This window comes from Thunnus albacares, chromosome 2, assembly GCF_914725855.1.
Source record: "Thunnus albacares chromosome 2, fThuAlb1.1, whole genome shotgun sequence".
Lineage (NCBI taxonomy): Eukaryota > Metazoa > Chordata > Actinopteri > Scombriformes > Scombridae > Thunnus > Thunnus albacares.
Window position 1 is genome coordinate 16,856,246 of NC_058107.1, and position 27,680 is coordinate 16,883,925.

The following is a 27,680-nucleotide window of genomic DNA, read 5'->3' on the forward strand; positions in this document are numbered from 1 at the left end:
CATCTTGGCAGGTCCAGCGTTGTTTGACGCAGCATCACCAGCGGTGTTGCAGTGGAAGAGCCCGGATCAGCTGTGGGATGTGGCGCATCTCAGTGGATGCAGAGGCGTTCAATGCCGGTAAAGAATCGAGCCGTTTCAGGCTGCTCTGGCAGAGTCTTTAGGCCGGCTTCACTTCTGGGTTGCAGTCTTGCTCTCAGAGATCAGTTTCAAGCGTTCTTCTTTTCTTCTTCTTCTTCTTCCTCTTCAAGGGTTTAAGTTGTAGATTCAGGTTTTTGGTTGGCTTGTAGTAACTTAAGTTGAGTGTCGGATAAAGTTTGGTCTGACTACGCTCAAGTCCTCAGCGGCGTCTACTTCAAAATAAAATACTGTACGTGTTTACTTCAAATTAAATTACTGTACGTGGAAATACGAGACTTGATGTTATTAATAAAACAAAACAAATTAACTTGTTGCAATAAAAGGTTAAATACGGATATATTTTGGTGAAAAACAAATAAAAGAGACGTCTTAAGAGTTTCCTTTGAGGCTGTTTTTATAAGTTAGAATAAAACGGGAGGAGTTTAGAGGTGTTCTAAAGGATTTCACGCCGAATTATTGATGAATATTCAATTTCTTTGTTTAAGGGGCTGTAGGTGTGGCTGGTGGTTTGCAGCCTGCACCTCCTGATGTAAAGGAATTTGGTGAAATCTAATTCTGAGTTTTTACATGCAAAAACTCACACTTCAAGTCACTGTTGCCTATTATTTCACATTAAAGCTGTAAACACATTCTTTTCATAGTGTCCAAGCATTAATGAGCAAGCATTTCTGATTAATAACGGTCCCGTCAGATTGTATCATATTTGTAAAACCATTCAAAAACAGTTCAGCAATTTACATGATTCATGATAAGTCAGTTCTTCTAATAACAAACATTAACCTTCATATTAACACTTCACGATGTCTAAGCATACAACCTTCATCAGTTCAACTTTCTCGAACTGTTTACACAACTTAAACCATTTACTGAAATAAAGTTTAATACTATAGTGAAAGGAAATAAAGTTAGGCAACACTTATGTGATTAGATTACATTCAGAAACATATTTAAATATAAGTTGACATAACTTACTTCATAATATAAAAGCATTCAACGCGACTATTGTTTAACAATAAAAGAAACTTTAAACTCAAATCCTTCAAATATTATCTTTACATTCCTATTATTTTAGAAACTTCATTCTTTCAACCAAACTACTTGTCTAATTTAACTACTAAAATATGATTGTCTATGAGGTTAATAGATCACAAATTAAACACTTAAAATACAAATACATGGCTATTAAACATTCATTAACTCTTCACATAAGGGAATTTAACTCTTGTCAATAGAGGAGCAGTATTGTTACCTGTTAGTATAAAAGGATAATACAATCTAAGTCTTATATCTCTTTAGTAGATAGTCATACACCTCTGTTATACCATTCTTCTTGTATTTACATGACAATTAACACGATATAAGGTACATGATGATTAGACATTTCATTTACATGGGGCTTCACGAAGTCCTCAGGAATGTGGATTAGTTTATGGCCTTGGTGATAAGAGCCTGTCTTCCATCTATAAGGTGGGAGTTGTTTTCCTCTGGTCCAAGTGGCTTTTAGGGTCATTTCATGCTTTTAGTTCGTGTCGTAATTCAACTTATCGAAATGGTTTCAAGGAGGTCTTTCTGAGTCTGTTGAGCATCACTGATCGAACCACTTGGAGGGTTACAAAGGTCAGTTCTGCAGGCCGAGGGTCTGTTCTTACAAACTTAGGAATCCAGGGAGTCTGTCTCTTATTTTCCATAAGAATCAAAGATTAGATAACAGAATTAAAGAACAAGCGGTTGTCCTCCTACAACATATAGACCCAGGACAGTGGAGTGTTTTATGCTTTATTATTTCAGAACACCAAATTACTCTGTTCCTGGTTAGCAGCCATTTGAACTCAAGGGAACATTTTTATGTGTCTATGTGGTTTCCTGGGAAGTCATTGTAATCATTTGAAAAGCCACCGTATTGATCCAGACAGAGAGAGAGAGGGAGAAAATTGTGAGTGTGGGGAATTCAGGAGGTGCCATTTATTTAAACCCACCACACATAAGTTTTTCATTTGACTGTTTTTTAGTAATGTCTGGAAAGCACTCAGTGAATTGGTGGTTACAGAAGAAGGTGGACCTGAGCAGCTACAGTAAAGGACCGATTTAGAGTTATAGCTTACTGCCAATTTTCACTGCAGCTCAATTTGCTGTGACAAACTGGCGACACAAAATGTTCCAAGACAAGTGAGCATCTAAAGATCTGGCTGGTATTTCTTTCAACATGTGTTTACTCCTGGATCTTTACTCCTAAGAGTACTAAACTCGATGACATCATTATATTAATAATTTGCTCTTAGTGTCTTTGTGTTTAATGAACAAAGTCAAACAATTTTTCTGTTTCATTTTTTTTTTTTTTCTCAGAATATGCATAGTGGTAATGGCTGAGTGTTTGAGATTAGGTTTGTGTGTCCACTCATCTAGCTACTGAATAGCTTCACCCTATCATTCATTGATGTGTGTGTGTGTGTGTGTGAGAGAGAGAGAGAGAGAGAGCGAGTGAGACAGAGAAAGAGAAAGAGAGAGAGAGTGCCTGGGTGTTTTGGATAGCATTCTCATTAGATTATGAAATATCCATTAACCGTCTACTGGATTGATTAACTGTTGTATGTTGAAGTCCGTATGATTCCACAGTGGGGTTTATTTTGCTCAAGGCAAACCTAAATGTCTTTCTAATTCTACATTTAGGGGCTTTACTTTGTAATGATTCTCAACATTTAAATTAAATGTAAGCACTTAACTAATGCCCAGAGCAACTTAAAATGAGCAATTCCTAAATCATCAACAGTACCTACAGCCAGTAGTGTGGAGCGCAAACAAAGTCAAAGTCAAACAAATACACTGATTATTAATCTTACAACATATTTAAGTGACCCTTGAATGACTGGTTAAGATGTGCGGAGTAGTAAAATAAAAAAGATCAAAATATTACTTGATTACTTGGAAAATCATTGTTGCGTAACAATTTGATCTTTGAAGGGATTCTGGAGACTGACCATGAGAAGTCACTCTGAGGAAAAGATCAGAAAAATCATTGCAGAAAATCTGAAACTTGACCACAAGCATATAGAGCGAGAGTATGTACACCATTCTGGGAAACCACCTGGCCAAGGAGGACAATAGTGGTTTAAGTTTCTCGGATATAAGGATAGGCCAGACATCTTTGTTAATGAAGACTACTCAGAATCTGTCAGACAGAAATGCAAGGAATTGATCCCAGCAACCAAAGAGGCCAGACAAACAGGAGACATTGCTTATCTCAGATATGATAAGCTGATTACTCACTGTAAGGAACAGGGAAGTGATTCCCCTTCAGATTAGATTGAGTGCAACTATGAAACTATTTTATATGCTTTTTGTTTAAAAAGTTACCTATGAATATTACATGAGTCAGAAAAAGAAATGCCAAAAAGTCCATTGGTTCAGGTATTCACTGTTCTCTTCGTAAAAATGGGTTTCACTTAAAATGTACACCTGTTCCTAAAATGACATCTTGTAATTACTGTAATCATGGATCTGAGATATTTGTGCCTCATTGTTTCCTTTCTATGCACGTTCTTGCATTCTTGTCTGACAGTCTTATCACTAAACATAGGTTTACAATCCATGACAGGATGTTATTTAATCCATTTGAACTGAACAGAGATGAAAATGTTTGTCATGATACAGATTTTGACCCTGATATTAACTTCGTTTCAGCTACAAACATTTCCTACTCTACAATGAATTCAACTGCTTCATGGATTCCTTCCTAGTTGAATGTAAACTATTTTCAGTTTTGCACTTAAATATCTGCAGTTTCCCTAAAAATTATGATCAGCTGGTACATTATTTGTCCTTCTTTAATCATGAGTTTTCTGTAATCGGTCTTACTGAAAGATTGCTTACCGAAGAATCTAAAGGATGAGACCTTTATTTGTTAATCAACATGACCAGTTTTCATTTTGCTTTAACAGTTGGTGGACTTTATTTCTTTCTTTTACTAGACCAAGCCCATCCCTTTTTTTTTGTTATTGACATGAAACACGCAGGTCAAACACAGCACATCAGCCAATGTGGCAAATTGAATTTTCTTACAAAGGTGACAAAAGAGATTCAGACTAACTCAATTTAAGCAGCTTTTGGATTCTTTGCCCGTTGGCTTGCTATCCTTACATGAAGCTAACTGACAGTCTGCAGACATGACTGCTGCTGTTCTGAAACATCGGTGTGGAAGGATGCACCCCATCATGGCTGAGTAGAGCTAGATATAGAGAATTTTTCACATGAAGGCCTGTTTTGTTTATTTAAATCATTGTGCACATTAGATGCCTGCGGATGTGTCCTTTTTATGAAGCATACAATGCCACAATAACTGCTTCATAACTTATGACTTAGAGTGAGAGATCAGTGCGATATCAGACATTTCTTACCTTGCTTTCTCTTGTCAGTTGCTCATCACAAAACCTGTTAAGGAAGTGTGTATGTGTGTGTGTATCTTGGTGCTTGAAGGTGTCACTTTTGGCTCAGTGCCCAATGATGTTTATAGCCAGCCAGTGTTACTTGAAATTGACTTGGCCCTCTGAAAGATAAGTTTTTTTTCTCTCTGAGGTGTGTTGTCAAAGAAATCAAAAGGGTGTGATGACTGCAGGAAATAATTTAGGAGCAGCTGGTCAGATGGCAGACATGTAGCCAGGCAAAGTCTGTCATTAATCTAAAATCCAGACCTTCATCACATCTAAAGTGGTGCATCAGTGAATCAGGACAGGAGTAGTGTTTTTTGTGGCTGGTCAGCGTCACTGTGGTACATCATGTGGTACATCATGAAGCTTTTAAGTGGTGCTCCAACCAAAATCGGTCTCTTAACCCACAGATATCTCTTTAGAGTTGACAATGAGATAAAATTGTGAATAATCTGATATGCTGCTTTCTGTTTTTAAATGCAGGTGCTCCTGCATGGATAAATTTGGAAAATCTATTTAGAGACAATGGCACAGCTGTGCATACGGCAGCTAATGTTCATTTTGTGCATTTCATGTCAGTTAAACATACTTTATAGGTCCTCTAAATTCACTGCTTTAGATAAGTGACAATTTACACACTTAATTCATGTTTTTGCAATCAGAACTGTCATTTAATCTCCAAAAGCTCAAATTCATCGGCTCATAAATGTTGTTTCTTCGGGTGTCTCTGTGAAGTCTTCTTCTCTTGGGTATACTTTTATTCAGAGATCTGACTGTGTGAGAGCAACATCATTTTGGCACATGATCATCAGTGTTGTGCTGTGTTAACCAGCATTATTAGAGACGAAAAGAGCAACATCACTTCAGTATTGCTGTGCTTTCATTCTGGGATGCCGTAGGCTGCTGCAGGATGCCGATGGTCAGCTCAATCTGTTAGTAGAGAAATTAGCATCATGACAGCATGAAATCAATGTCTGTCACTTTTCAGACATAAATCATGACATGATGGTTTGTATCAACATGAACTGTCTGTACAGGCCTTGCTGATAGAGCTGCTGAATTTGGCTCCAGCATGGAAGGGACTTAGTGCCACCTGCTGGTAGAAAGCTGATGTGGCTCTCTGGAAAGTGAGGAAACTGGCAGGATATGATTAGTGAGGCTTTTGGCTTAGGTATGCTTAGCCTTCCATTAATATCAAACCAAGGCCACTTTCTGCACACTCTGCACTGCTGTCTGCACACTCTGCAATCTCTCTCTGAGATTAAAAGGCACTTGTACAATAGCTTAAAAAGGTTTTTGTTATTGGACATCATTCATGCATAAATCATATTTACTCTACATAGATGAGGTCAAGTAATTCTAATGAATATAAAAGTATTGCTGTTGTGTTTTAATGAAATGCGGTTGTAACCTTATCTTGTTATCTTGTTTCGCAAACCAGTTTGTAGCCAAACAGACTGTTAGGTCAGAAGCACATATTTGAGTTACAAAAGTCACATTCTCTGTAGTGATGTGTGTACAACTTTTAGCCATTTATTGCTTAGTGTCATTAGGTCCTATTAGACCCTTAATTTAGACAAGGTACTTATTATCTTCTCTTCCTTTTGGTAGTTCATCCTTTCTTCGTCAGTGAGATACATTTATAGACCGGCAGGAAAAAAACATTACATTCAAATATTATGATTTGTTACCTATTGCGGATATCGTGTGCGTACAGAAATGCCAAACTAAGTTTAAGGTAATTTAGAGAGAGTGTCACCATTACATAGTTTGTCCAGCAGAGAACAATGACAATTTGATTTTTCAACTGTAACACGTCGCTAAGTATGTACCTCGCTCATAATTCTTAAATCTTAAGGGTTCCGTATCAAAATTGTTGTTGATGTAATTTTTACAATTGGCCAATATATTATCAGATTTTTTTAATATTAAAAACAAAAAAATGAGTATTGGCTGCTTTTTATGACTTGTGAATTGTAGAGAGGGATGTGGTGAGAAACAGATGCACAATTAGAAGAGACTTTTGCAGGTTTATTTTGATTTAAAAATGTTCAATGCATGCAAGTGTGTGCTGTGCATACAAGTAGGTGTGCTTGCATTTATGAGTACAATTGCTGGTGATATTGTTGGATTTGTGCTGAAATAAGTGAGTGTTCTCATTCACACCAGCGTCCAGTCTCAATGCGGTGCTCAGCCTAATCTCACATCTTGGACTGTTTCCTGAGTGCTAGCAGCGTTTCCTCTCCACTGTAAAGAGCTTGTGTAATTAGCTTGCCAATAGCTGTCTCTCTTTGGCCTCAGTGTACCCACTAGAAAATTTTAAGAAGTCATTTAAATTGGCAATGCTTTTTTATCAACTGATTAAAAGTTTTTCTTTGTCGGAGAGATCTGCATTATACATCTGTGTCTGTTTGACTGACTAATTCTGAAAGTCTGGAACCTTCAGGACTCTTCACTTGTTTTTGAACAGTGAATAGATGAATCGGTGACTTAAAACTGACATTTTCTGAAGTTTTAATGAAGTTGGGATGGTTTCAAATGTATGTGTGTTGAGATATTTATTCCCTGATAGATGAAAGTTTATGTAGGCGTCTGGAAACATTCAGTCCGTATCTCTGCCATACATTTTTGGCATCAGAACTGTTCTCCCTGGTGAACTATTGACTGTATCTCACAACTTCAGATTTCTTTTTGTGGCACATAAGACCTTAATGTTCCAAGTGTTATGAGGTGGGAGTACGATGAAGAGAGGAGGTAATTTGGGTACAGGCACATTTATATGGTGCATAGACGTCTACCAAGACATTTCATTATCATTTTCCACCACTAACCAACTCATAAATCACACTGATGCACACTGCAGCACCAACACACTGCAGAGAGGAAGAGATGGCATTATTTATCTATTAAAGCTGGAGATAGTAGTATTTATGCACAATGTTTTATTCACTGAATATAACACAACACTGAAATGTCATGAAATCGTTGGTGTTTTGTAAAGCATGGCAAAAGGTTGATTCAATCAGTCCTCATCTTCAAATCTCTCCCATTTATAAGATGTACGAGTACTAAAAAGGTCATTGAGATATGTCTTAATTTTCCACTCCTTTCTCGTTTTCTCGTTTTGGCTCATCTGTTTCTCTGATACAGGAAGTGCCGCCTCCCCTTGTTTTTCAGAACTCTGCTGGTCACTTGGCTCCACTTGCTTTGGGTTTACTTTCATTTCCTGTCTGTCCATCCATTCCTTCCATTGTTTCTCGATCAGCAAAGCCTCCTCCTCTTTTGTTCTGTCCGCCGTGACGCTGCCCTCTTCCAAACATCTTATATCTCCCATAACAAAGGAGAGTTTTGGGTGTGACTTTGAGCTTTCCTCCTCCGCTGATTCTTTCATCAACTGGCTGGTTTCAGCGACATTTGATGAAATCAACAGGGGTTCCTTTTGCTCACATTTAGCCGGTTGTGAGCTCTCGTCACCGGCGATATCACTGGTATCAGCATCACCGGAGGCATCTAACATATTACTTGAACTTTCTTCATCTTCTTTATCCTCTTTGGTGTTATCCGTATAGTCCTTATTCATTTCTATTATCAACTCAAGGAGTTCAGCCAACCACTCATCTCTCAAGTCTCGTTTCATGAGAAGGAATTCCGACCGCAGCTCTGCGATTCGCTTCTCCACTTGTTTATTCACCATTCTGTTGATCCATAAGATACAGAACCTCCTCTCCTTTGCTGCCTGATGTCTCCATCTGACCAGTCATTAAGACAAGAGTCATTAAACAGAAAAACACTGAATTGATTAAACTCTCAGTAATACTACATCACATTCTTGCATTATTCATACACTGTGTGTTCCAGAAGCAATCCCTTGTATTGCATTTATATTCAAAGAAGATTAATTAAAAGGTAGATAAGAGACAACAAAATTAAATTAAAAATCCTACCTGAAGGGAGAGAAACTGAAACGTGTCTTTCTAACAGATTTTGCCATCAGCATATCTCCATACCCCATGTTCTGTGTGGAAAAACAAAAGCTGGATGATTTAGTTGTCAGGTATTCTTTTACCTTTTATACCAAAAATAAAAAAAAAAAGATGAATAATTTCTCAGTGAGAACCACGCAAATTGAATTTCAAATGTCTTTGATATTTGCATACGTCTGTGTCTCTTTCTCTCCTGGAGCCAACTGCACCAGCTGCTCATAAGTTCAAACATAACAAGGCTAGTTATAATGTAAATGTTTATTTTATCCTATCCATTAAAATATGCCCTGACTGGCACCAGTGTGTTTACTAAGTGGGGATTTATGCATCACTAAATTAAAATCATTTGCACCACACAAACTAGATCTTATGTAGAGATTAGTTGTTACTAGATAATTACACCCTCTAACTGTCTGGTGTAACTGTTGTGTAAGCTAGCTGAATGAACCAACTGACAAAACTAATGCTAGCTTGATCATATATGACTTTATATTACATTTCACAGAAAAAACACAGTATACCCAAAATTACAAATAACTAAATGTTCAAATAACGTAGGTTGGGTTAACATAATTAAATATCTCCCTCTCACTGTAAACTGTATGAATACTTCTAAAACACACTTGTGATGCTGTGGTGACTTCCTGTTTACGTACTGTAGGTTGCTTCTTATTGGACAGTGCTATAGATGTTTCTTAGCAACAAATTTAGACTTAATTAAGTGTTTACTACATAACACTTGAGTGATTTAGTAAATCACTAGTTTGATACTAGCTAGTAGTCACTAAGAAGTTAAGAAAGAATTAACACAACCTTAATGAGGGTTTTACAATTAGCTGATTGCTTCCTGTTTAGATATTGCCTAGCAATGCTCACACATTACTGAATGTAATTACTGAAAGATTTTTCTATAAATTGACCTACCTTAGTCAATAAGGAACTGAAATTTTTTCTTCATGGAGTGACATCTAACACACTGGTGATTGTCTGTGTACATTTGAACTGCGTTGCCGTGTAACTGCCTAATGCATTCAAAGTATCATTAATTCCATTATGATTAATTCCAGACAAACAAACATATGTTAGAAATAATAGATATTTATTTAATAATATATTTAGAGTATTCAGTTGATATTTTATTATAATATTATTTTTTCCTATTCTTTCTTGTTTAATGTAGTGTTATGTTATATGATGCTACTGTACATGAGGTTGTATAGGGCAGTATTGTCTTGTTTGTGCTGTTTCATATTTTTTCAAAGGATTTAAGTCGTTACCGTACACATCTAGTCCTTTTTTCAAAATTTTGATATTTTGGGCAGATAACCCTCTTTGATGTGCAAATGTGCAATTTATGCTCATTATAATCATTATTTCTAACACTGTAAACTGACTGATTTAGTTTTTATCACATTACTTTCTCCACAAGTCTCACAAAGCTGAAACCAGCCAAGTTAGATTTCTGCCTGTCATCAAGTTACCCCTGAAATCAACATCAATTAGCGCCAGCTGATATGACCTGCCAGCAACAATGTCTGTCACCGGCAAAAAAATGAGAAGCTGCTACCTGAATGTTTTGTACACTGCTCTTTGCTGACTCTATTCTATAAAGATCAAAAACAGATTTGTTAGCCTTTGAGTTTAGTCTCTCACACTGGAACAGGAAACACTCATAACATTTTCATGAGTAAAATGATCACACTGTCACAAAGGAGAGCCGCTTTGCAACAGCAGGCTAATGTAGACAAACCCAGAGGGGTACAGTACAGTACAGTACAGTAAAGTAGGTCTGACATTTGATCTGGTTCATTAAAATATGCCTGGATTGACCCTGATCCTTAGGACCGTCTCAGGACGTCTCTAATAAAGAATTATACATATATGTAATATAAGTAGCTATTTCTAATCTTAATATAATGACAGACATCTGTAATGATTGGCCTTCTGTCTCTATATGACAAATAGTGACATAGGGTGTAAATTGTTTCCAATTCCCATCAGAGGCCTGCCAGCCAGTCTGTGTCGTGCTGGAGTTTCCACCTCTAACAGGTGGCTGCTATTTCCAAGTCATGATTATGACCACAGGCCATAGTCTCTATAAAAAGGCGTGCCAAGTCAGGACATTGCTTTTCATTTCACTTCATTTCATTTAATTTTTCACCGCCTGTCGCTTTCATTCTATCTCTGTTTGTACGTTTGTCTCATTTGTCACTCTGTCTTTCTGTTTTGTCTCCATCTCTTTCTATTCATTTACCATCTCAAGGACTAATAGCAGAGATACTGGGGATTACTGCTGCCTTGTGAAACTCTATACTAAGAAGTGTGAGGAGGGTCGTATTCCTATTCATCCTGGCCGGCTGTCAGGGCGAGGCAGGTTCACCGATAAATGTGTTAATTGACATTAGCACTTTGCTCCCTCTATGGTGACCTCTGAAGCTGTGAGCCTCAGCGAGTATTCTTGTTCCCATTGGTGTGCGCATCTGCTGTTGACACACCAGCTGACGTACTGGTAACAGTGAGACACACATGGACACAATTACTCTTTCATGCACGTTAATACAGAAACACATCAATTGTCCCTGTTCATCCTCTATCTGTTGCTGTGAAAGAAACGGGACTCCATGAGCTCCACAGAATCAGCGGTGAGTTTTCATGTCTTGATGGTGTGACTGTCATTTATTTTAAGGCCACTTACTCTGATTTTAACTATTGTGCTACTATAACTACTGTATATTATTACCGAGCTGAGAACTCTGATCCTGTATGAAAGGAAAGTCAGTTTTTATGACCTATTTCTTAAACATAGCAGTCAGAACAGATGTTGAAATGAATAGAGATTTCTGTCTTGCTTTGTTGATGTGATATGTTTACTACACTGCTTTACCTCAGTGACAGGACAATAGTCACTCATCACAGACACAATGCAGGCAAATCCAAACCCAGCTCAGTTATCTTTTTATGTCCTTGCGTGTGAAGTCACACACCCACCACATCAATATGGATGTGTCATCTTATAAGAGGTCATGCAGCACAAATGCAGCCATTTGTTTATGCGTTTATGTAACAGATGGCACTGTTTATGTCGTTGATGCTACAGGATACTGTGTCCTGCCTTATCGTAAACTCACTGCAATAAGAAAAGACGGTATTTTTTCATAACAATGCTGAAAATGATCAGAAATACTCATTAACAAATGACGATGCAACCAAGTATACTAATCAAAATACTAGTCACGTTTTCATCCAAATGTAGCACAGTTTTTAACTGAATTTCCAAAAACATAGTGCCAGTCAAACCTCAAACAATGGAAAACCAAAACATAGTGGAATATGGCATTTGTATTCATTTAATTAATTAATTTAAGAACATTACAGCCTCCTCATCAGTCCACAAAGATCTGATGTTTTCGTCTGCTGCCATTTTTCATCTCTTAAGTGGAGGGGATTGTTTCATACACGTCACGGATTATTCTCCAAGTCTATTTCCATGCACTTCATTTTCTTTTTATTGATATATCAAATGTTCCACCCCCAGCCAAGCTTAAAAACTCTCTGCGATATTTTAACTGTTTTGGCATTTGGCATTTCCACTCAGGTTTATGTGTAAATTGAAAATGCACATACAAACAGGAAATGGATGGAAACACACTTAATGTCAATAAATTATTTATAGCAAACGGTGCAGAGACAGTTATACCCATGAGACATTTCTGCCAGTGAAATCTGTGATCATTTGCTATTCTCTCTGTTAGAGAGAGAGAGACAGACAGAGAGAGAGAGAGAGCTTTATTATTATTGTTTAGCAGTGGCACTGAAGTGTCAGTCATCATCTTGAAGGTGGGAATGTTTCTTTCCAGCAGCCATCTGTTATCTCTTTCTGTCTGTCTCTTCATCTGCTCTGAGATTTAATCATAAAGTCTCTCCTGTCGCTCCTACTCATTTGTTCTTTTTGCACACAAATGCATTACAGGGAGGATTACTACTGTATTTTCTATTGTATTCATTCAAATAGGAATTCTTACAGGATTTTTAGGCACTCTTACAATTATGGCAATGTTAATGGTCAGTCTGGCCACCACTTTGGTCCTGACTGATATCAGCTGTACTTTTAATTTAGTGTTAATTAACAAATGATAGCATGCTTAAATGCTTAACAAAGCAGGGGAACATCTTATCTCTTATCTATCTTATTTATTGTCTCAATATTGAATTGAAATGTGTGACTATTTAATAAAGCATCTTACATTGAGTGTGTATACACCTACATGTACGCACTGTGGCCAGTGTGTGCCTGCTAGTGACTTTCTATATATATGAAAGTGATTTGTTTTTATATGAGGGTAGATATTGCCATCTCTAGAGTTGGCCCACAAATAGTACTTTGTTCTTCCATAATACATCTGTAGCAGTCCACATCAATGGCAAAACAATTTATATCACCTGACACTATGTCTGTAAAGGCTGAGTGGGCAATGGGGCCGAACCTAACCATCCAACAATATTAGCACAATTCAGTTTTCCCATGAGGAGAAATACTTTTCTTCCCATATTATCTATATATATATATAGAGAGAGAGAGAGCGAGAGAGAGAGAGAGAGAGAAAATAATGCAAGGTTACATGGGAGGTCATGGAAGACATACTGTACTCTGGGTTGAATTGAATGACCGTCTGGTTTTATAGTAATGGCTGCCTTAAATGTCTCCTGCCTTCTTAAGAAGACAACTGTACTTACTCATCACCTTAACAAGTTTTTATTTGTTTAATACTCAGGGATTTCATAGATTAATTGACCAAGACTCTACTGACTAATTAGTTAAGAGAGGCAGTCAAGCCTTGTAATATCACTGCAGAGATACTGTGTGTGTGTCCAAATCTCAGGAACTGGGGTCAGGGACAGTCTTCATAGTAAATGCTCTTGCTGAACTTTTTACTTATCAAAAAATTCACCAGAATGAGTTCTAAGGGACCAATGTGCTATCAGTGGTTATAATAAAAGCCTGTGGCTGTATGAGCGTGCATGTGGGTGTAGTTCTAATGAAAGAGGATGAATCACAGGGTGAAACTTGTAAGGTTTGCTACTACAAACGCTCAGGTCTGGAGTGTGGGCTTCTTTCCAGGTCTGGAGTGTAGGCTGCTATGATGACACACCGTGTGGGGGAAGAATCCCGGGTTGTTCAAGGAAAAGCCTTTCCTATCTTAAAACTTTGAAAGTAGCTTTTGTGATGTATCCTGCGTTTCTGGCTCTATATTTGTTCGACAGTGTTTATTTCTGCTCTCATGGACAAGTACACAAATATAGATATTTTGATTTCCTTTGCAAATATAGATTATGTGAAGTCATGTCAAGCTTTTTCGTGACCAGCTATATGGAACTTCATAGCAGAAAAAAAAAGGTAGTACTCAATCAAAAAGTGAGGGTCTCGACAATTTTACACCATTGTTCAACAGTCATGCAGGAAGAAATCATCAAAGAGGAGTCAAATGTACTGCTTTTTCCAATGAGTGATTCCCAGTGAACAGTAATAATACCTGCACCCACACAGCAAAGTGGAATAGTCAAAATGCTAAATGTATTGATGAGTTCTGCAGAGGTCAACCTCTAACCTCAACCCCAGCCATAAGTGCTACATTGGCTACTGAATTTTAAGCTTGCTGTATCGGATAATCACAGATCTCCTTGGGACTCGTAGTTGGCATATTTTAACATTTTTGAGGTACATGTTCTTAATCTTGCCTCAATCAATGAACCCTCTGCTCAATGTCTCATTTTTTATACTGATGAGTCAACTGGGGCAGTTTTATGTCTATCCAACTGCCAGACATCTAATATTGTCTGTCCAGAAAAAGGATTGCACTTTGAAACCCTGGCCACAAGTAATAACTTCACTGCTCTATACGTACTAGACTGTGATTAAAGATCGCAGCTGTTACTACAGCTCAGAGCTGTTTCCAAAAACACCAAGATGACGTCCTCAAATGTCTTGTTTTGTCCACAATCCAAAGTCATAGAGGAGTAAGAAACAAGAAAATGTTCAGATTAAAGAAACAGTAGAGGGGTCGTGAGTCAGTAATAGTTGATCAGTAGCCCTTTTGTCTAGTGGATGGCCAAATAGACCTGGTCAGTCATGTGTCTGTCCTGGATAAAAGACATCATACAGTAAAGACAAGAGATATGTATTTGACCCACACATGCGTTTCTGCCCTTGCTGAATATTGCACCATTAGATGTATTATAAAATGATGGAGTGTACAATCTTAGCTTATGGACGGGCTGAGTTCATGTACCGAGCTCGGTCATTATTGATCTGCAGCTATTAGATACAAATTATCTAAAGGGAACGGAGTGTAATTCAGATTCCAGCAGCACAAAGAATTCGTGTAAAATGTGAACCAGCATCGTGCTAGATTATATTGGGAACTGAGCAATGTTACGTTCCAGCCATAGCCTCGTTCACAACCATGAGACAGCTGCTTATGTGACTTAATGGTCGGGAGGTCATGAACTCTGTTGCCTGTTGCCTGTGCTTGAGTTATAGTCACCTGCAATACATACAGAGAGAAAAGACATACAGTGTAATTGTAAGATCTGGAAATGCAAAGATTGCATCCATAAAATACAACATACACAGACACAAGGAACACATAGACGTGTTTATGTACAGTATATGTAAATCTTGAGAGACTGGAAAGACTTGATAACAGTGATACAAACAGATGTTAAAAGAAAGAAAAAGAGAGATGAGAAGTTAAAGACTAAATTACACCACCACAGGACGTTATTATGAGGTTGCAATTGGTCACTTTGTTTCAATATCTGTAAGCTGATTATAGTGTTGAAATCTTGTCATATTTCTGTAAGTTTATAATGCAGAATTACACTGAATATATTAAACATTTTTGCTAGGAGCTATTTTCATTAAAAAATGCACAGATTAGGTAAAAATGTTCAGGTAAACCCAGGTAAGAAAAAAATCTTTATCCATTTGTTTTTTCATTAAAACGACTGGTCATGAAATGTGTTAGAGAATTGAGATGTGTAATTTACAACAAGGGCTGCAATTTTATCAACAGGACATCCTTATTTTTTAAATGTATTTTCAGAACTAAATTACTTGAGGGAATTCAGAGCAAGGAATACAAGTTTAATTCTATCAATCAGGGTTTTCTTCTTCAAATGTCCTCTAATTCAAGTGACTGATTACTTTTAGTTTGTCTTCACGCTTGTCTTTGTGATGCTCAATTTGAGATGGGCAAATTGGCAATCTGGCTGAAACACAAGCTGTCCAAGGAATACTGAAAGCTCAAAGGAGGAGTGAGGTAGGGTTGGATATGTGATCGACACAGGCAGGAGGGTGGCGGTAGTACAAGTAGCAAGTGATAGAGCGAGCATAGTCAAGAATTGGAGAGAGAGAAAGTCACACAGAGAGAGAAAGACAGCGACAGAGACAAAAGTAAACAGCCGTGAGATAAATCCATCTATAGATCCGGGGGAAGCAGCGAGTCTCCCAGAAGGGGGTATGCTGTGTCTGGCCTGGCTCCCAGTGTATGTTAACCTCTGCTGTTGGCAGCCACCGGGGCTACTCAGCTTTTAACCAGACTTTGCCCTTTGTACATCACTGCATCCCTTTATCCTTTCTTTACCCTGACTTAAAGCTCTCATCTCTCTCTCTGTAAATCCCTCTGCTGAGGTTCTTTTGATTTGTCCTGTTTCTCCTTGGGATTTTTTTTTTTCTGTTATGTTTGCACTTTGGCCTTGTTCTACTAGCTTCATTTGCATATTTGTTGAGTTCTGACTTTAATTAGCCCTGTTAATTATTTACTGTGATTTTTTTTTCATCTTGCTCTGTATTGGTACTGATGGTTCTTGTCTCTAATTAATGCCATTGGCATTTTTTTTACATCACTTCCAAGGCCTGTTTGCTAAGCTAGTTTTTGGCACAAGCTAATTATAATGAATATTAGGTGTGGTAACTTTCTGGAGTTTCATCTGGTCATTTGGCAACCTCTCTGTGACGACAAGACTTCATGGAAGTTACAAGCTCCTGTAACAATGCACCGTCTTGTTCGTGTTGATTAGCGAGTTTTAAAGGTGCTGGTTGGTAGCAAGGCTAGCTGTGTTCCTCTGTTTCCAGTCTTTTAAGCTAAGCTAAGCTAACCCGCTGCTAGCAGTAGCTTTATATTTAGTACACAGATGGGAGAGTGGTATCAATCTTCTCATCTAAATCTCGACAGGAAAGCAAATGAGTATTTTTCCAAAAATGTCAAAGTATTCCTTTAAATGGATATTGATCCACAAAATGTGTCAATTTTATGATAAAATTCAGTGTTTCCACTAGCAGCTGCGTTCAGATTTTAAATTTGGGAAATAGAGAGAACAGCTATTGGATTGGTACTCGGTTTTGGCAGGTACCCTGAGTTGACGTATCAAAATCGTTATCAGTAGAGAAAAGCTGGATTTGGAATCCCCATCCCCAATCATCTTACAGTTTAAACCCTACCCTGCTGGCAATCATATCATCATGAAACAAACACAGGTATCAGTCTTTGCCAGTGTCTTTACAGTCATGTAATATCTCAACTGTAAACAGACCTAAGAGAAAGACAATGATTGTGTAGGTGAGCATGCAGAGTGCTCCAGGCAGTATCAGGCACACACACAGCGCCAAAAAAATATGAAGCCAAGTTTTTGATGCTCTTGTGGTTCTGCGAGTCAGTAAACAGAGACCTCAATTGGATAAAAAAACAAAGACGAGAGGAAGGGGAGGATGGAGTATGATGCTTTCAGGTTAAAACAAAGAAGAGGTGAAAAGACAGAAAGCAAGAGTAGAGAAAGGAAAATGGATGAGGACTGAGAGCAAGGGGAGGAACAACAATCAGACAAAAGGGCAGAAGTTGTGAAAAGCATCATGTGTGTGCCACCTGTGGCAAGCTGCTCGTTGTGTGCTCCTCTATTTCCTGCTGGGACAGAGATTGGTTGATCCCTGTGATTGTATGCGCAGCGTACTCGCGGCGGCTGCTTTTACATTTGTTTAAGTGATTATCGATTTGAATTCTAGAGTAAATATCAAAGGCTCACAATGAGGTATGAAAATAAATAAATCAGCCTTTGTGTCTGTGTGCTTGTCTGCCCGCCTGTCTCTCTACCTCTGCCACTTCTATCCCTGTCCATCTGTCTGCCCGCTTGCCAAGGCCACCCTGCTTTTTTTTCCAGCACTGATACGAGACTCTACCCCATTTCTTCCGGCGGTAACACTACAGGAGTAGAAGAGCTTGTGTCAGCTCCACTGCCAGTCATGTTACGCACCGGTTATAGCTGAAATGTTACGTGTGCATGTATATGTGTTTAACTGATGTTCTGCTGTGCATGTTTGTGTGTGTACACAGTATGTGTATGCTCCGTGATGTGTGGTGAGTAATGAGTAGACAGATGGTGCACACTCTAGGGTTCGTTGGCGCAGACATGCCAACGCAGGAGATTCAGGCAAGGATGGAGGCATCGCATGGGTGTGTTTGTTTATCACATGTATGTGCGTGTGTGTGTACTGTGTGCATGAGTATGTGTAGAAAAGAAACAACCTGACACATTTTAGAAGGTGACTGTACGTTTGTCTGCGTTTTTGTTACCTCAAGAGCAGTGCTGGGGCGTTTTTTGCGTTTACACAAGCATGAAACTATTGCCTCAATCGCCACATGTTCTCTAAATATACATTAATGTGCCCGACTACAAGTGCATATACACACGCACACATACTGTACATACTGTTATTTTCCTCTGAGCCCTACAGGTCTTGGTTATGTAAGTTTTAAACCTGTCAGAATTGCTTTGGCTTAAGGAAAACATGCTTTATTACTAAGAGCACTGAGGCATCAAAACCTATTGTGTTTTTGTCGGGCATATTTTAGTTTCATCAGTTTCTCTGTGGCGCTCTGGGCTGTGAGGATGAGGGGTGTAGCGTTGGACTGAACTCAGCAACTGAAGTCATCAGACCTGCTAACAGATAAGACGCCAAACAAGCCTCATTCAACAGCACGCATAAAAGGGACAGCTGTCGTGTCCTGGGGTCTGACTTTATTGTAATATAAGAACACGCACACACCCCCCCCCCCACACACATATACACACACACACATACTGCCCCATCTCCTCACTGTGCCTCGACAGAGTTTTGTCGTGACTCTGCAGAGCTGTCGGTGCCAGGAAGCAGAGTGGCACCCCCTGTCTGGCCTAACACGCACCCTGTTTCGCTTCCTAAACGCAAAGGGATCAGAAATTGTTTTAGAAAAAAGAGTGAGAAATGTTTATGCTCCCTGTTGTTTGAGCCTTGCAGCATTTCCTTACCTATCTATGTGCTATCATGTGTTATTTATTTATATTTCCATCTTTCTTTTCCTGTAGCATATATAGTGTATCGTATCTCTCCTGCTGCTTTTTTCATATCAGCCCCTTTCTTCTCTATTGAGACTCCCTATGCTGCTGTCAAACTGTTTTTCCTGTCTGACATTCTCTAAATCTACCATCCAATCTCCCTCCTTCGCTCTCTTTCTTTCTCCTACCGGTTCATCTTTCAGCCATTTACACCGCTGCACTCCTCTGTTTCTCTCGCTCGTTAATGCTTCACCTTTCCAGAACACATCTCTTTTTCTGACTTGTGAGGTGCACCTTTCCTCAGTTTCTCCCACAGCCAGACTATCTTTTATCCGCTGGATTGATAGCTCCTAGTGAGGAGTACCCACCACGTGTGTGATATGAATAACGAGCAGGTAGAAAAGCATGGTGGATGGGACTGACAGGGAGAGAGAGAGAAGGAGAGGAGTTGGAGGGACTGGCCTTTACATTATTTACAGCATACACATGTACTCGAGAGGAGATGACATGATAGTTTTATCAGCAAAGCATGCTGGGACATACTGTATGTATGTACAACATAATGTAGGCACATGCAAATTGTGCACATCTATCTTGTATGTTATAATTTATGTATGTATCTTGTTGTTCGTTGACTATTTACATTATTTCTGACCATTGCAAAAATAAGTACCCCAAATTTACCTCAGTTAATTTTGTTTTTTTCCACACACTCTGTACAATTCATTGTTTCTTAAACACTGATTGGCCGCCTAAGTGAAAAAACCTGAACTACCTCGACATGATGTCCTGATGTCCTGCGTTGGTGGTATTTGGTTTCAGGGCAGGTTTTAGCTCTTCTATTGTTCAACAGTAAACAATTGTTTGGTCTAGTTTGCCACAAGTTTGACTTGGCATTCAGTCATGTGCCTCCCATGGTGTTAAAAGAGGTTGCACACCACCACCAGAACCATAGATAGTTTGCTTTTTCACCATTTTACCTCACTTTTAATAGACGGCTGCAGGAAAGGAGAGCAAATTGACTTTCTAATGAATAACAAGAAGGATAAAGGTAGCAGAAGTATATACTGCAGAGGGTAAAAAAGAGGAAAGTTTCCATTTGGTAATGACAGATATTTGTGCAATATCAACAGTATTTATTGCACCAAGTTTTATGATTAATCCTGCCCGGCGTATTATGATAGCTATAATGGATTCCCATTCGCTGAAAAGAATCACAGCGGTTACACCTAATAAAATCTAATATTAACACTAATATAATCATCCATCTAATTTAAAAAGACTTTGATTTTTTGTATCTAGTGTCATGTTAACAAACCTCTCCAAATAGGCAACAAAGCAAAAGTAGCAAATTTATGCAATTTAAATGGAGTCATTAGATGCAGTCATTACGAGGGTAACAGCGGGGGCAACTGTCTTGGAATAACTAGATTTCTCCTGTTTCTCCCATTCTGCCATTATCATGTGAACGCATTAGTATCCTGCTCTATAGCTGCAACAAAGATAAGACAGGAGAACGAAGGAGATGTCAGTCAAGCCCAGTTTGCTCTTGTCTTCACATAACTGAGAAGAAGTCTTATCAGGCAACAGTGAAAGTGAAAACACCTGTGTGGGTGGGCTATGATTGTGTGGGGGCTTTAGAGACGTTGCAACATTCAAATACTGTAAAATGAGTTATGAATCAGAGGGAAGATGAAAAAGGAGCTGGAGGATGAAAATCTGTAAATGCAGTGCAGTATCTGGGCGACTGTGTATGACAGGGTTTGGTGGTTTAATCCCAGACCCCTCATCATATGTAGAAGTGTACTGGAGCAAGACACTGAACCCCCAACTACCCCTAATGGCCGGGCCAGTGCCTTGCATTGCAGCTCTGCAGCCATCGGGGTGTATGTGTACGTGTAAAAGCGCTACACAAATGCAGTTCATTTACTTTTTGTACACTACATGGTCCCCCTTATTACTGTTACCAATTATCCATATTTTTCCTTTTTTCTCTCCTGGCTGCCTCTCTCTGTTAGTATTTTCTGTCAGTGACTCTTTGTGATATTGTTAAATAACACGGGTATGTAATCATTATCAAATGTCCAGCTGAGAGGATTGGCAAAGATAAAATGAGCTCTCTCACTGACTAAACATCTGCAGACCTCTGAGACAGCAGCTGGTGGCGGGATCCCGGTTTTGCCTCTGTCAACTTTTTTTTGACATTGTTCCATCCCAGCGGATTAGTCAGTCTACAGTGAGCATCTCTGCACAGTTGTGAGTGACAAAAAGAGAGAGAGAGAAAGAGAGAGAGAGAGAGAGATGTGATGCTGAGTGACTGGCTGTGGGCTATGCAGGAACCTCACAGCTGGTTGCCCTTTGCTATGTGTGTGTATGTGTGTGTGTGTAAGCAAGGTACGGAGCGAGCTGGTGTGTGTGTGTGTGTGTGTGTGTGTGTGTGTGTGTGTGGCTCATATAGGAGAGTAAGCCAGCAGCAGCGGCAGCAGCAGTAGTACAGTGGAGCGTGATCTGTGTCTGGATGTTAGCGTTGCCTCTCTCAGCTGCGGGACGAAGCCTTACTGTAGGTATACACTCACACACAGCCACACACATACACAAGCGTACACACAATGCTGATTTCTGTTTTTCTATGTTGTCTACTCCTTTCTGTGTACTGATATTTTTTTTTTTTATTCTTTTGTGTGTTGATGGCAAAGAGTGGTTGTTTAGGAGCATTCTTTTCTTCCAAGAGTATTTCAGTCCACAGGGTTGGAGACAGCTGAGGGAGATGATGAATGGATTCAAATGTGCCGTTTATCAGTGAAATGTTTCCATCACTTTAGCGTGTTCACAGATTTGCATGCAGAGCAGATTTTCATACAGCATTTCCATCAACCTGCTTTGTTTATGTGGTGATTTGCACTCCGTGTCGACAATAGAAAACACTGGCCATCTTTACACTATGTGTGGGTGTTTGTTGTGTGTGTGTGTGTGTGTGTGTGTGTGTGTGTGTGTGTGTGTGTGTGTGTGTGTGTGTGTGTGTGTGTGTGTGTGTGTGTGTGTGCGTGTGTGTGCGTGTGTGTGCGTGTGTGTGCGTGTGTGTGTGTGGAGTGGAGGTGCAGTGGGTGTGTCGTGTCCAGTTTCCAATAGTGTGGAACCTGAGCTGGCTGCTAGTATGACATGACATGAGACTGTTACTCCAGGAGAAGAGGAATGAAGAGGATGAAAACAGGAGAGAGGGGAGGATATGGACAGAAGGAAAAACAGGGGTATATACATAAGTGTGAGGGAGAGGGGAAAAGGGTAGGAAAGACTTAGGATTTGAAAAGAAGAGACGGATTGATGCAGATGGATAAAAGAGGAATCTTCCAGTTTGTACAACCGTCATGACCAGATACTGTAATGGGTAAAAAAAAAGGGAAGGATGGATACATGTGTAGGAGACCATTCCCCTGGGTGGGGAGATAAGGCTTATATGTCTCCCACCCCTCATGTCCCTGGTCCACACCCCTCTGCCTGGCTTTCCAGCCGCAGTCTTCTTCCCTTAATTCCTGTTTCAAGGGCTCGGTGCTGAACGTGCTTAGAATGAGAGCTAAAAAGCCAGGACTGGGGGAGAGTTGAGAATTGATGGAGGAGGAAAGTAAGATTGAGGCAAGGTAACATAGACAAGATGGAAAAGAGAAGGTTGGGGAGATGGGGGAGAAAAAAAAAAGTACAGCAGGTAAAAATAGAGGGGATAGCCTGAGGAGGGTGAAGAGAAATGGTCTGATGAGAAGACCTGAATGAGTCTCTCCCTGGTGACAATCTCAAAAAGCGGGATATTGCAGGGTTTCCTCAGGCGTTCTTAGATTGTTTAAATACCATTTTTCTCAATTTTCTATATCATTTCATAGCAAAAAAAAAGGTAATGAAAAAAGCTGTAAATTGTCATTTTCACCCAATGACAGTCATCTTTAAAACATTTTCATTCTCTTCCTAGAAGGGACTGCACGAAAAGCAGCAACTTGTGTCTGAATTCCTGAATAGTATTTCTTGTTCCTGCTTGCATAGCCGGTACAGTACATGCATAATGCACACTATGAAGTTCTCCTGGGAGAGAGTAATGTGTTTTTAAAACAAAGTGCAGCATCCATAGCAGGGTTTTACATGTTGTATTTCTCAAATGTGACTGAATCATTCATTTTGTCGTATAGAATCATATGTTCGGCATTACAAAATAGTGTAAACCTCTTCTATACACTCATGAACTGAGTCCACATAAAAGCCAGTAACAGAGGATTAGATGTCAGTAAATAAACGAGTAGATTTTTTTCAGTTTAGAGAAAGATTGAGATTAGGCTACAGGAGCTGAAACTCTATAAGGAATGTGCCTTAATTAAATTAAATGTTATGCAAATGGTTGTGTAAATGGTTTAAATACATACATGTTTGGGATGGTATCATCTAGATATAAGTTTTGTGCCATCTCCATCGTGTGTAGGATTTATTGGAGTCTGTCATCCATGTAAGAATAAAGAAAAACTCGGCCTCGGAAACTGTTCATAAGCGACCATTTAAAGCTGCTGAATGACAACATTCATCAGCTACTTAGGCTATTTTGGCTCCCAAATTGAGTTTTAGATTTTTAATAGAACTTCTAAAACTATGACTGATTACCTGTCAATATGCCCAGCGTAGTTCAGCAACAGCCAACATTTGCAGCATTTGGCTGGTATAAATGTCCCAGCTGGGGAGAGAAGGAGGTTCTTGATCTTTGAAGATGTGATCGATTTAAACCACAGTTTCACACATGGTTGCTTGGTTGCTGATTTTAGAGAGGCTCAGCGTGAAAGTAGTTAAAATGCTTCATTGGTTCTTATACCATTAAAACTAAACGCATTTAATATAGCAGATTGCTAGTGAATTGAATTTCATAGCAGTCGATCTGTTCGTGGACGTGCTAATTTCTGAGTGTGGAATGAAATGTCACGATCGGTATTATCTGCGGGTTAAAGAATAGCTGTATCTACCTTCTTCAGTATGCAAATAGAGCCACAGTATATGGGGGATACTTAATCAGGTGGATATTGCTCAGGTGTTTTCTGACACCTAAGTGTTCATACATTACACTGCATTTCATATATCTGCAAAAAGCTTCTCAAGGTACTGCATTTCTCAGAAGAAGCTTTCTCAGTAAAAAAAAAAAGCACAGAGTCTAATTAATGATACCTGCTAGGCTTGTATAAATGTATGAATCTGAGTCATTCTGTTTCTCCATCTCACCCTCTCATACTCTCCCTCTCACAATCTCTGTGTTTTTCTTCGTCGTCTGTCCATCACGAAGCACATCGCTTCTCATCTATCACAGTTACAATTCCCCTCACCTCTCAGTCTTTGCATATTTTAGCAAAGGTAACAGTGTAAAGGGTACACACTCCTGTCATGCTGCCAGTTGGTTTCTTTGGTAGTGTGGAGGTGGTACCAGAGCCTTTGATCTGCATCATCCTCGTGTTTGTGAAGGGGTGGCACTAGCTGGCACAGAGACAAGCCTCTCTATGTAGTGAAAATTGAGATTCATTGGATATTTAATTTGAGACATATTGTAGAAATGTATTGCATAATTCTTTGACATAAATAAATGGATTCAGTGCCATGCTTAAGAAGGAGATATTTTATAAAGATCTTTGGTAGATTATGACTGCAGTGATGCAAGCCCATCTGGTCAGTGTTCCTAACCTCATATGGAGCAGGTGGTGCTGGAACACATACAAGAGGTGTAGCTTTAAACACTTAAGCTTGCTATTATTTCCTAAATAAGTGCTCTTCCATAACTTGTACAGCTTACACAACAACAACAACAAAAAAACAACAAGAAAAAGAACAAAAAAAAATCTAACAATCTGAGTAAATGCTGTACAGTATTTAAGCAATGTGCAGAGTATCTGAGAAGATGCTGTTCAGACCAGATCTATACTCGGCATCACGACTCAGACACCGAGGGGAGGTGGTGCTGTGGGGGGAGGCAATGCTGATGGGAGGCCATGCCTTGTCACACATAGTCAATATATTGCTGTGAACCTCATTAAAAAGGGGGCATCTAATAACACACAGGAGCCTACACCCTCCCCAGTCTAGCAGGGGAAATCCACATTGAGAGGAAAATATTGCAAAAAAAAAAGTAAGAAATTAGAAAAATGATGGACAGAATTTCCCTCCTGTCTCATTAGTATGTACGAGAGAAGGTGCAGCATACAACAAGAGAAAAAAAATGCTAATACCACCACTGGCTCTGTGAGCTTTTGTTCAGTGTAGTAAGATTGTCAGTGGTTCACAGGGGAACAGCAACAAACAGGGGTGCATTCAAAATGAGACAGTAACAGCCTGTTTATTTCCACACTTGGAGTTCCGATTTGGAGAAAACTATCTTACAGGAATATGAAGTCATAGAGGGTTGTTAATAATGCCAAACAGTAGAAGTGGAGAGTGTAACAATTTAAAAAGAATGCCTCTTTTCTTTACACATCATAAAGAATACAGTATGTATGTACAGTATGTACAGTCCATGACAGCACTCCCATTAAAACTGTTAATTTTCTGTGAATATTTCAAGTGGCACATAAACAGGTGTTATGAGTCATAAACAGCAAACCAGGACCCAACAGGTTGAATCACAGGGGCATCCACATAAACAAAACAAGAAGATTCTGGCAAGATGAAAAAAGTTGTTTTTTCATCTAAACTAAAGAAATGAAAACCTGTTAGTATAAATTTACCTAACTCAAATGATTCTTTGATATTCACCTCATTCATTTAAATACATATACAATACATCACGAAGCAATATGCCTATTTGGCTTATAAGCAGGGGTTCATTTTCATAAACCAAAGCTGCAATAAAGTGATTGTCATTCTGTGGTTAATGTCTCCCTGTTGCATGCTCAGTTTGGCATTTATAATAGCTAGGTGGATGGGTCACTGTCATCATCAAAAATACCAGAGTATCTGATTTGATTTGATTTGATTTATTGATTGGGGCAGTGTGCAGTTTTTACAAATTAAAGATGCACTGCACCAGCGTTAGCTCAGAGCCCATTTGCATCCGCAGTCCCCCACAATCAAAACATACAACAGCACAACAACACTCAGTACAAAGCAGAACACATTATACAAAATACAAAGCTACACACAACAGCAATCACATACACCCGCAATGTCAATTAGAAATGAATAATGTAAACTTGTCAAATTAAAAGCAAGACTACCTGCGCTAATGAGAAGACCACAGATGGAGTTTAGACTCAGTGGTCACACAGCTGATTGGTCTTTAGTAGATTTTTTAATTTGGTCATATAAGTGGCTAATGTTTCTTTACAGACACACAAAAACATGACTGTGGCAGTTATAATGAGACTGGACACCTACTCTAACAATTATGTTTACATGTCAGCAGTATTTAGAAAGTACGTAAGTAAAGTAAGAATACTTTACTCACATTACCAACTTGATTCTATCTCTATAGCTATTGATAGAGAATGCAAATACCATGATTGCAGTGCTGTGCTTGTGTGGTTTCATTTATGACACTGATTTGTGACTCTTTAATGCATCACTAATGAGAGATATTAATGAGAGATACAGTAAGCAGTTAATGAGAGATAACACTCAACATTTCATGACTGTAATTACTCTTACATCAGCGGTGATATTAATCACAGCAGTACATCATTTTAAAAGGAATCCCAAAAAAAAAAAAAGTGATGATTCTATCTTTTTGGTGCCTGAAAGCCCAAATATATATGTACAGTGCTGTGGTGGATGTGAGCCTGCAATCCATCAAAAAAGCGCATCAGCAGTGTTTTTGGTGTGGTTCTGTTCTGCTGTTGCAGTTGCTGAGCCAGCAATTGGAAGCGTGGATCAACATGTTCCTGACGGATGCGCTCTGCTCTCTTCAGAGCTGCACTGTGCTCCTGTTTGTGAGGCGTGTCAGCGTGATCTCAGACTGGCATTTGACTCGCTTCTGGTTGGTTGACAGGTTGGGTTGGCAGCAGGGCGACCAGCTTGTCTGTCTGCGATGTCAGCAACACTTGACGCTTCCGGCTTGGTTTGTCGCCGCACGAAATTCAGTTGTGACAAACACATGGGAATAACCTGCTAATGCTCTGCAGGCTGCCAGCATGTTTGTTGTGTGAAAGATGTTTCCTGTTTCTCGATCTCATTGAGTCATTCTGTGTTTACTTACCCAAATAGCTTATCTATCTATTTTACTGTCTGTGTCTCCATCTACCTGTCTCCAATTTCCCTCACCCACATCTCGTTTTGGGTTCCATCTTTTGTGCTGTCATAACCTCTCTGTCTAGTTTGCTGTTTTCTGTTCATCTTCTTCTTCCTCCCTTGAACACTCACTCTGTTCTACCCCTGCTCTTTCACCTCCTCCCACCTCCTCAGCCTCTGGGTTTCTGTGGAAGATCTTTCCTTTTTATTATTTATGGAGAGTGGCTGTGTTATGTAGCTGTCAGATGCAGCAGCCAAGAATGCAGTTTCTCTAGCATTAACCTGCACTGGATTCCAGGCACATTCATGTCTCATATTTTCTGAAAACAAACATGTCCTCCACAGAGTCCCTGTGAAAGAAATTTGTCACACCAGTCATCATGTGTTACCTCTCAGCAGAATGTGTCACAAAGGGGCTTTTAGTAGAGTTGCATCAGGAAGTGGTATTAACACGTTTAGCACGTGTGGTTCAAAGCTGAAACAATTTATGGTAAATATGTTCGAAGGGGTAACATTTGAATTTTCCATGAGGGGCACTGAC

At 39.2% G+C, this 27,680-nt stretch overlaps 2 protein-coding genes across 2 annotated transcripts in view; one reads left to right on the forward strand and one right to left on the reverse strand.

The window, feature by feature from the left end:
• The window catches only part of mctp1a (multiple C2 domains, transmembrane 1a), a 145,540-nt gene that overhangs the window by 10,441 nt on the left and 107,419 nt on the right, over positions 1-27,680 (forward strand).
• On the reverse strand, positions 7,485-9,549 carry LOC122994520. The gene is made up of 3 exons (XM_044369253.1): positions 9,467-9,549; positions 8,504-8,574; positions 7,485-8,308 (listed from the first exon to the last, which is right to left on the reverse strand). The coding sequence occupies exons 2-3, from the start codon at positions 8,569-8,571 to the stop codon at positions 7,582-7,584; spliced, it is 795 nt and encodes a 264-aa protein (XP_044225188.1). The 5' UTR covers positions 8,572-8,574; positions 9,467-9,549; the 3' UTR covers positions 7,485-7,581.

Coding starts and splice junctions, on each gene's coding strand:
- LOC122994520 (XM_044369253.1), bottom strand. CDS start 8,571: ATGGGGTATGGAGATATGCTGATGGCAAAATCTGTTAGAAAGACACGT. Junction 8,309..8,503: donor TTCAGTTTCTCTCCCTTCAG/GTAGGATTTTTA, acceptor ATGACTGGTCAG/ATGGAGACATCAGGCAGCAA.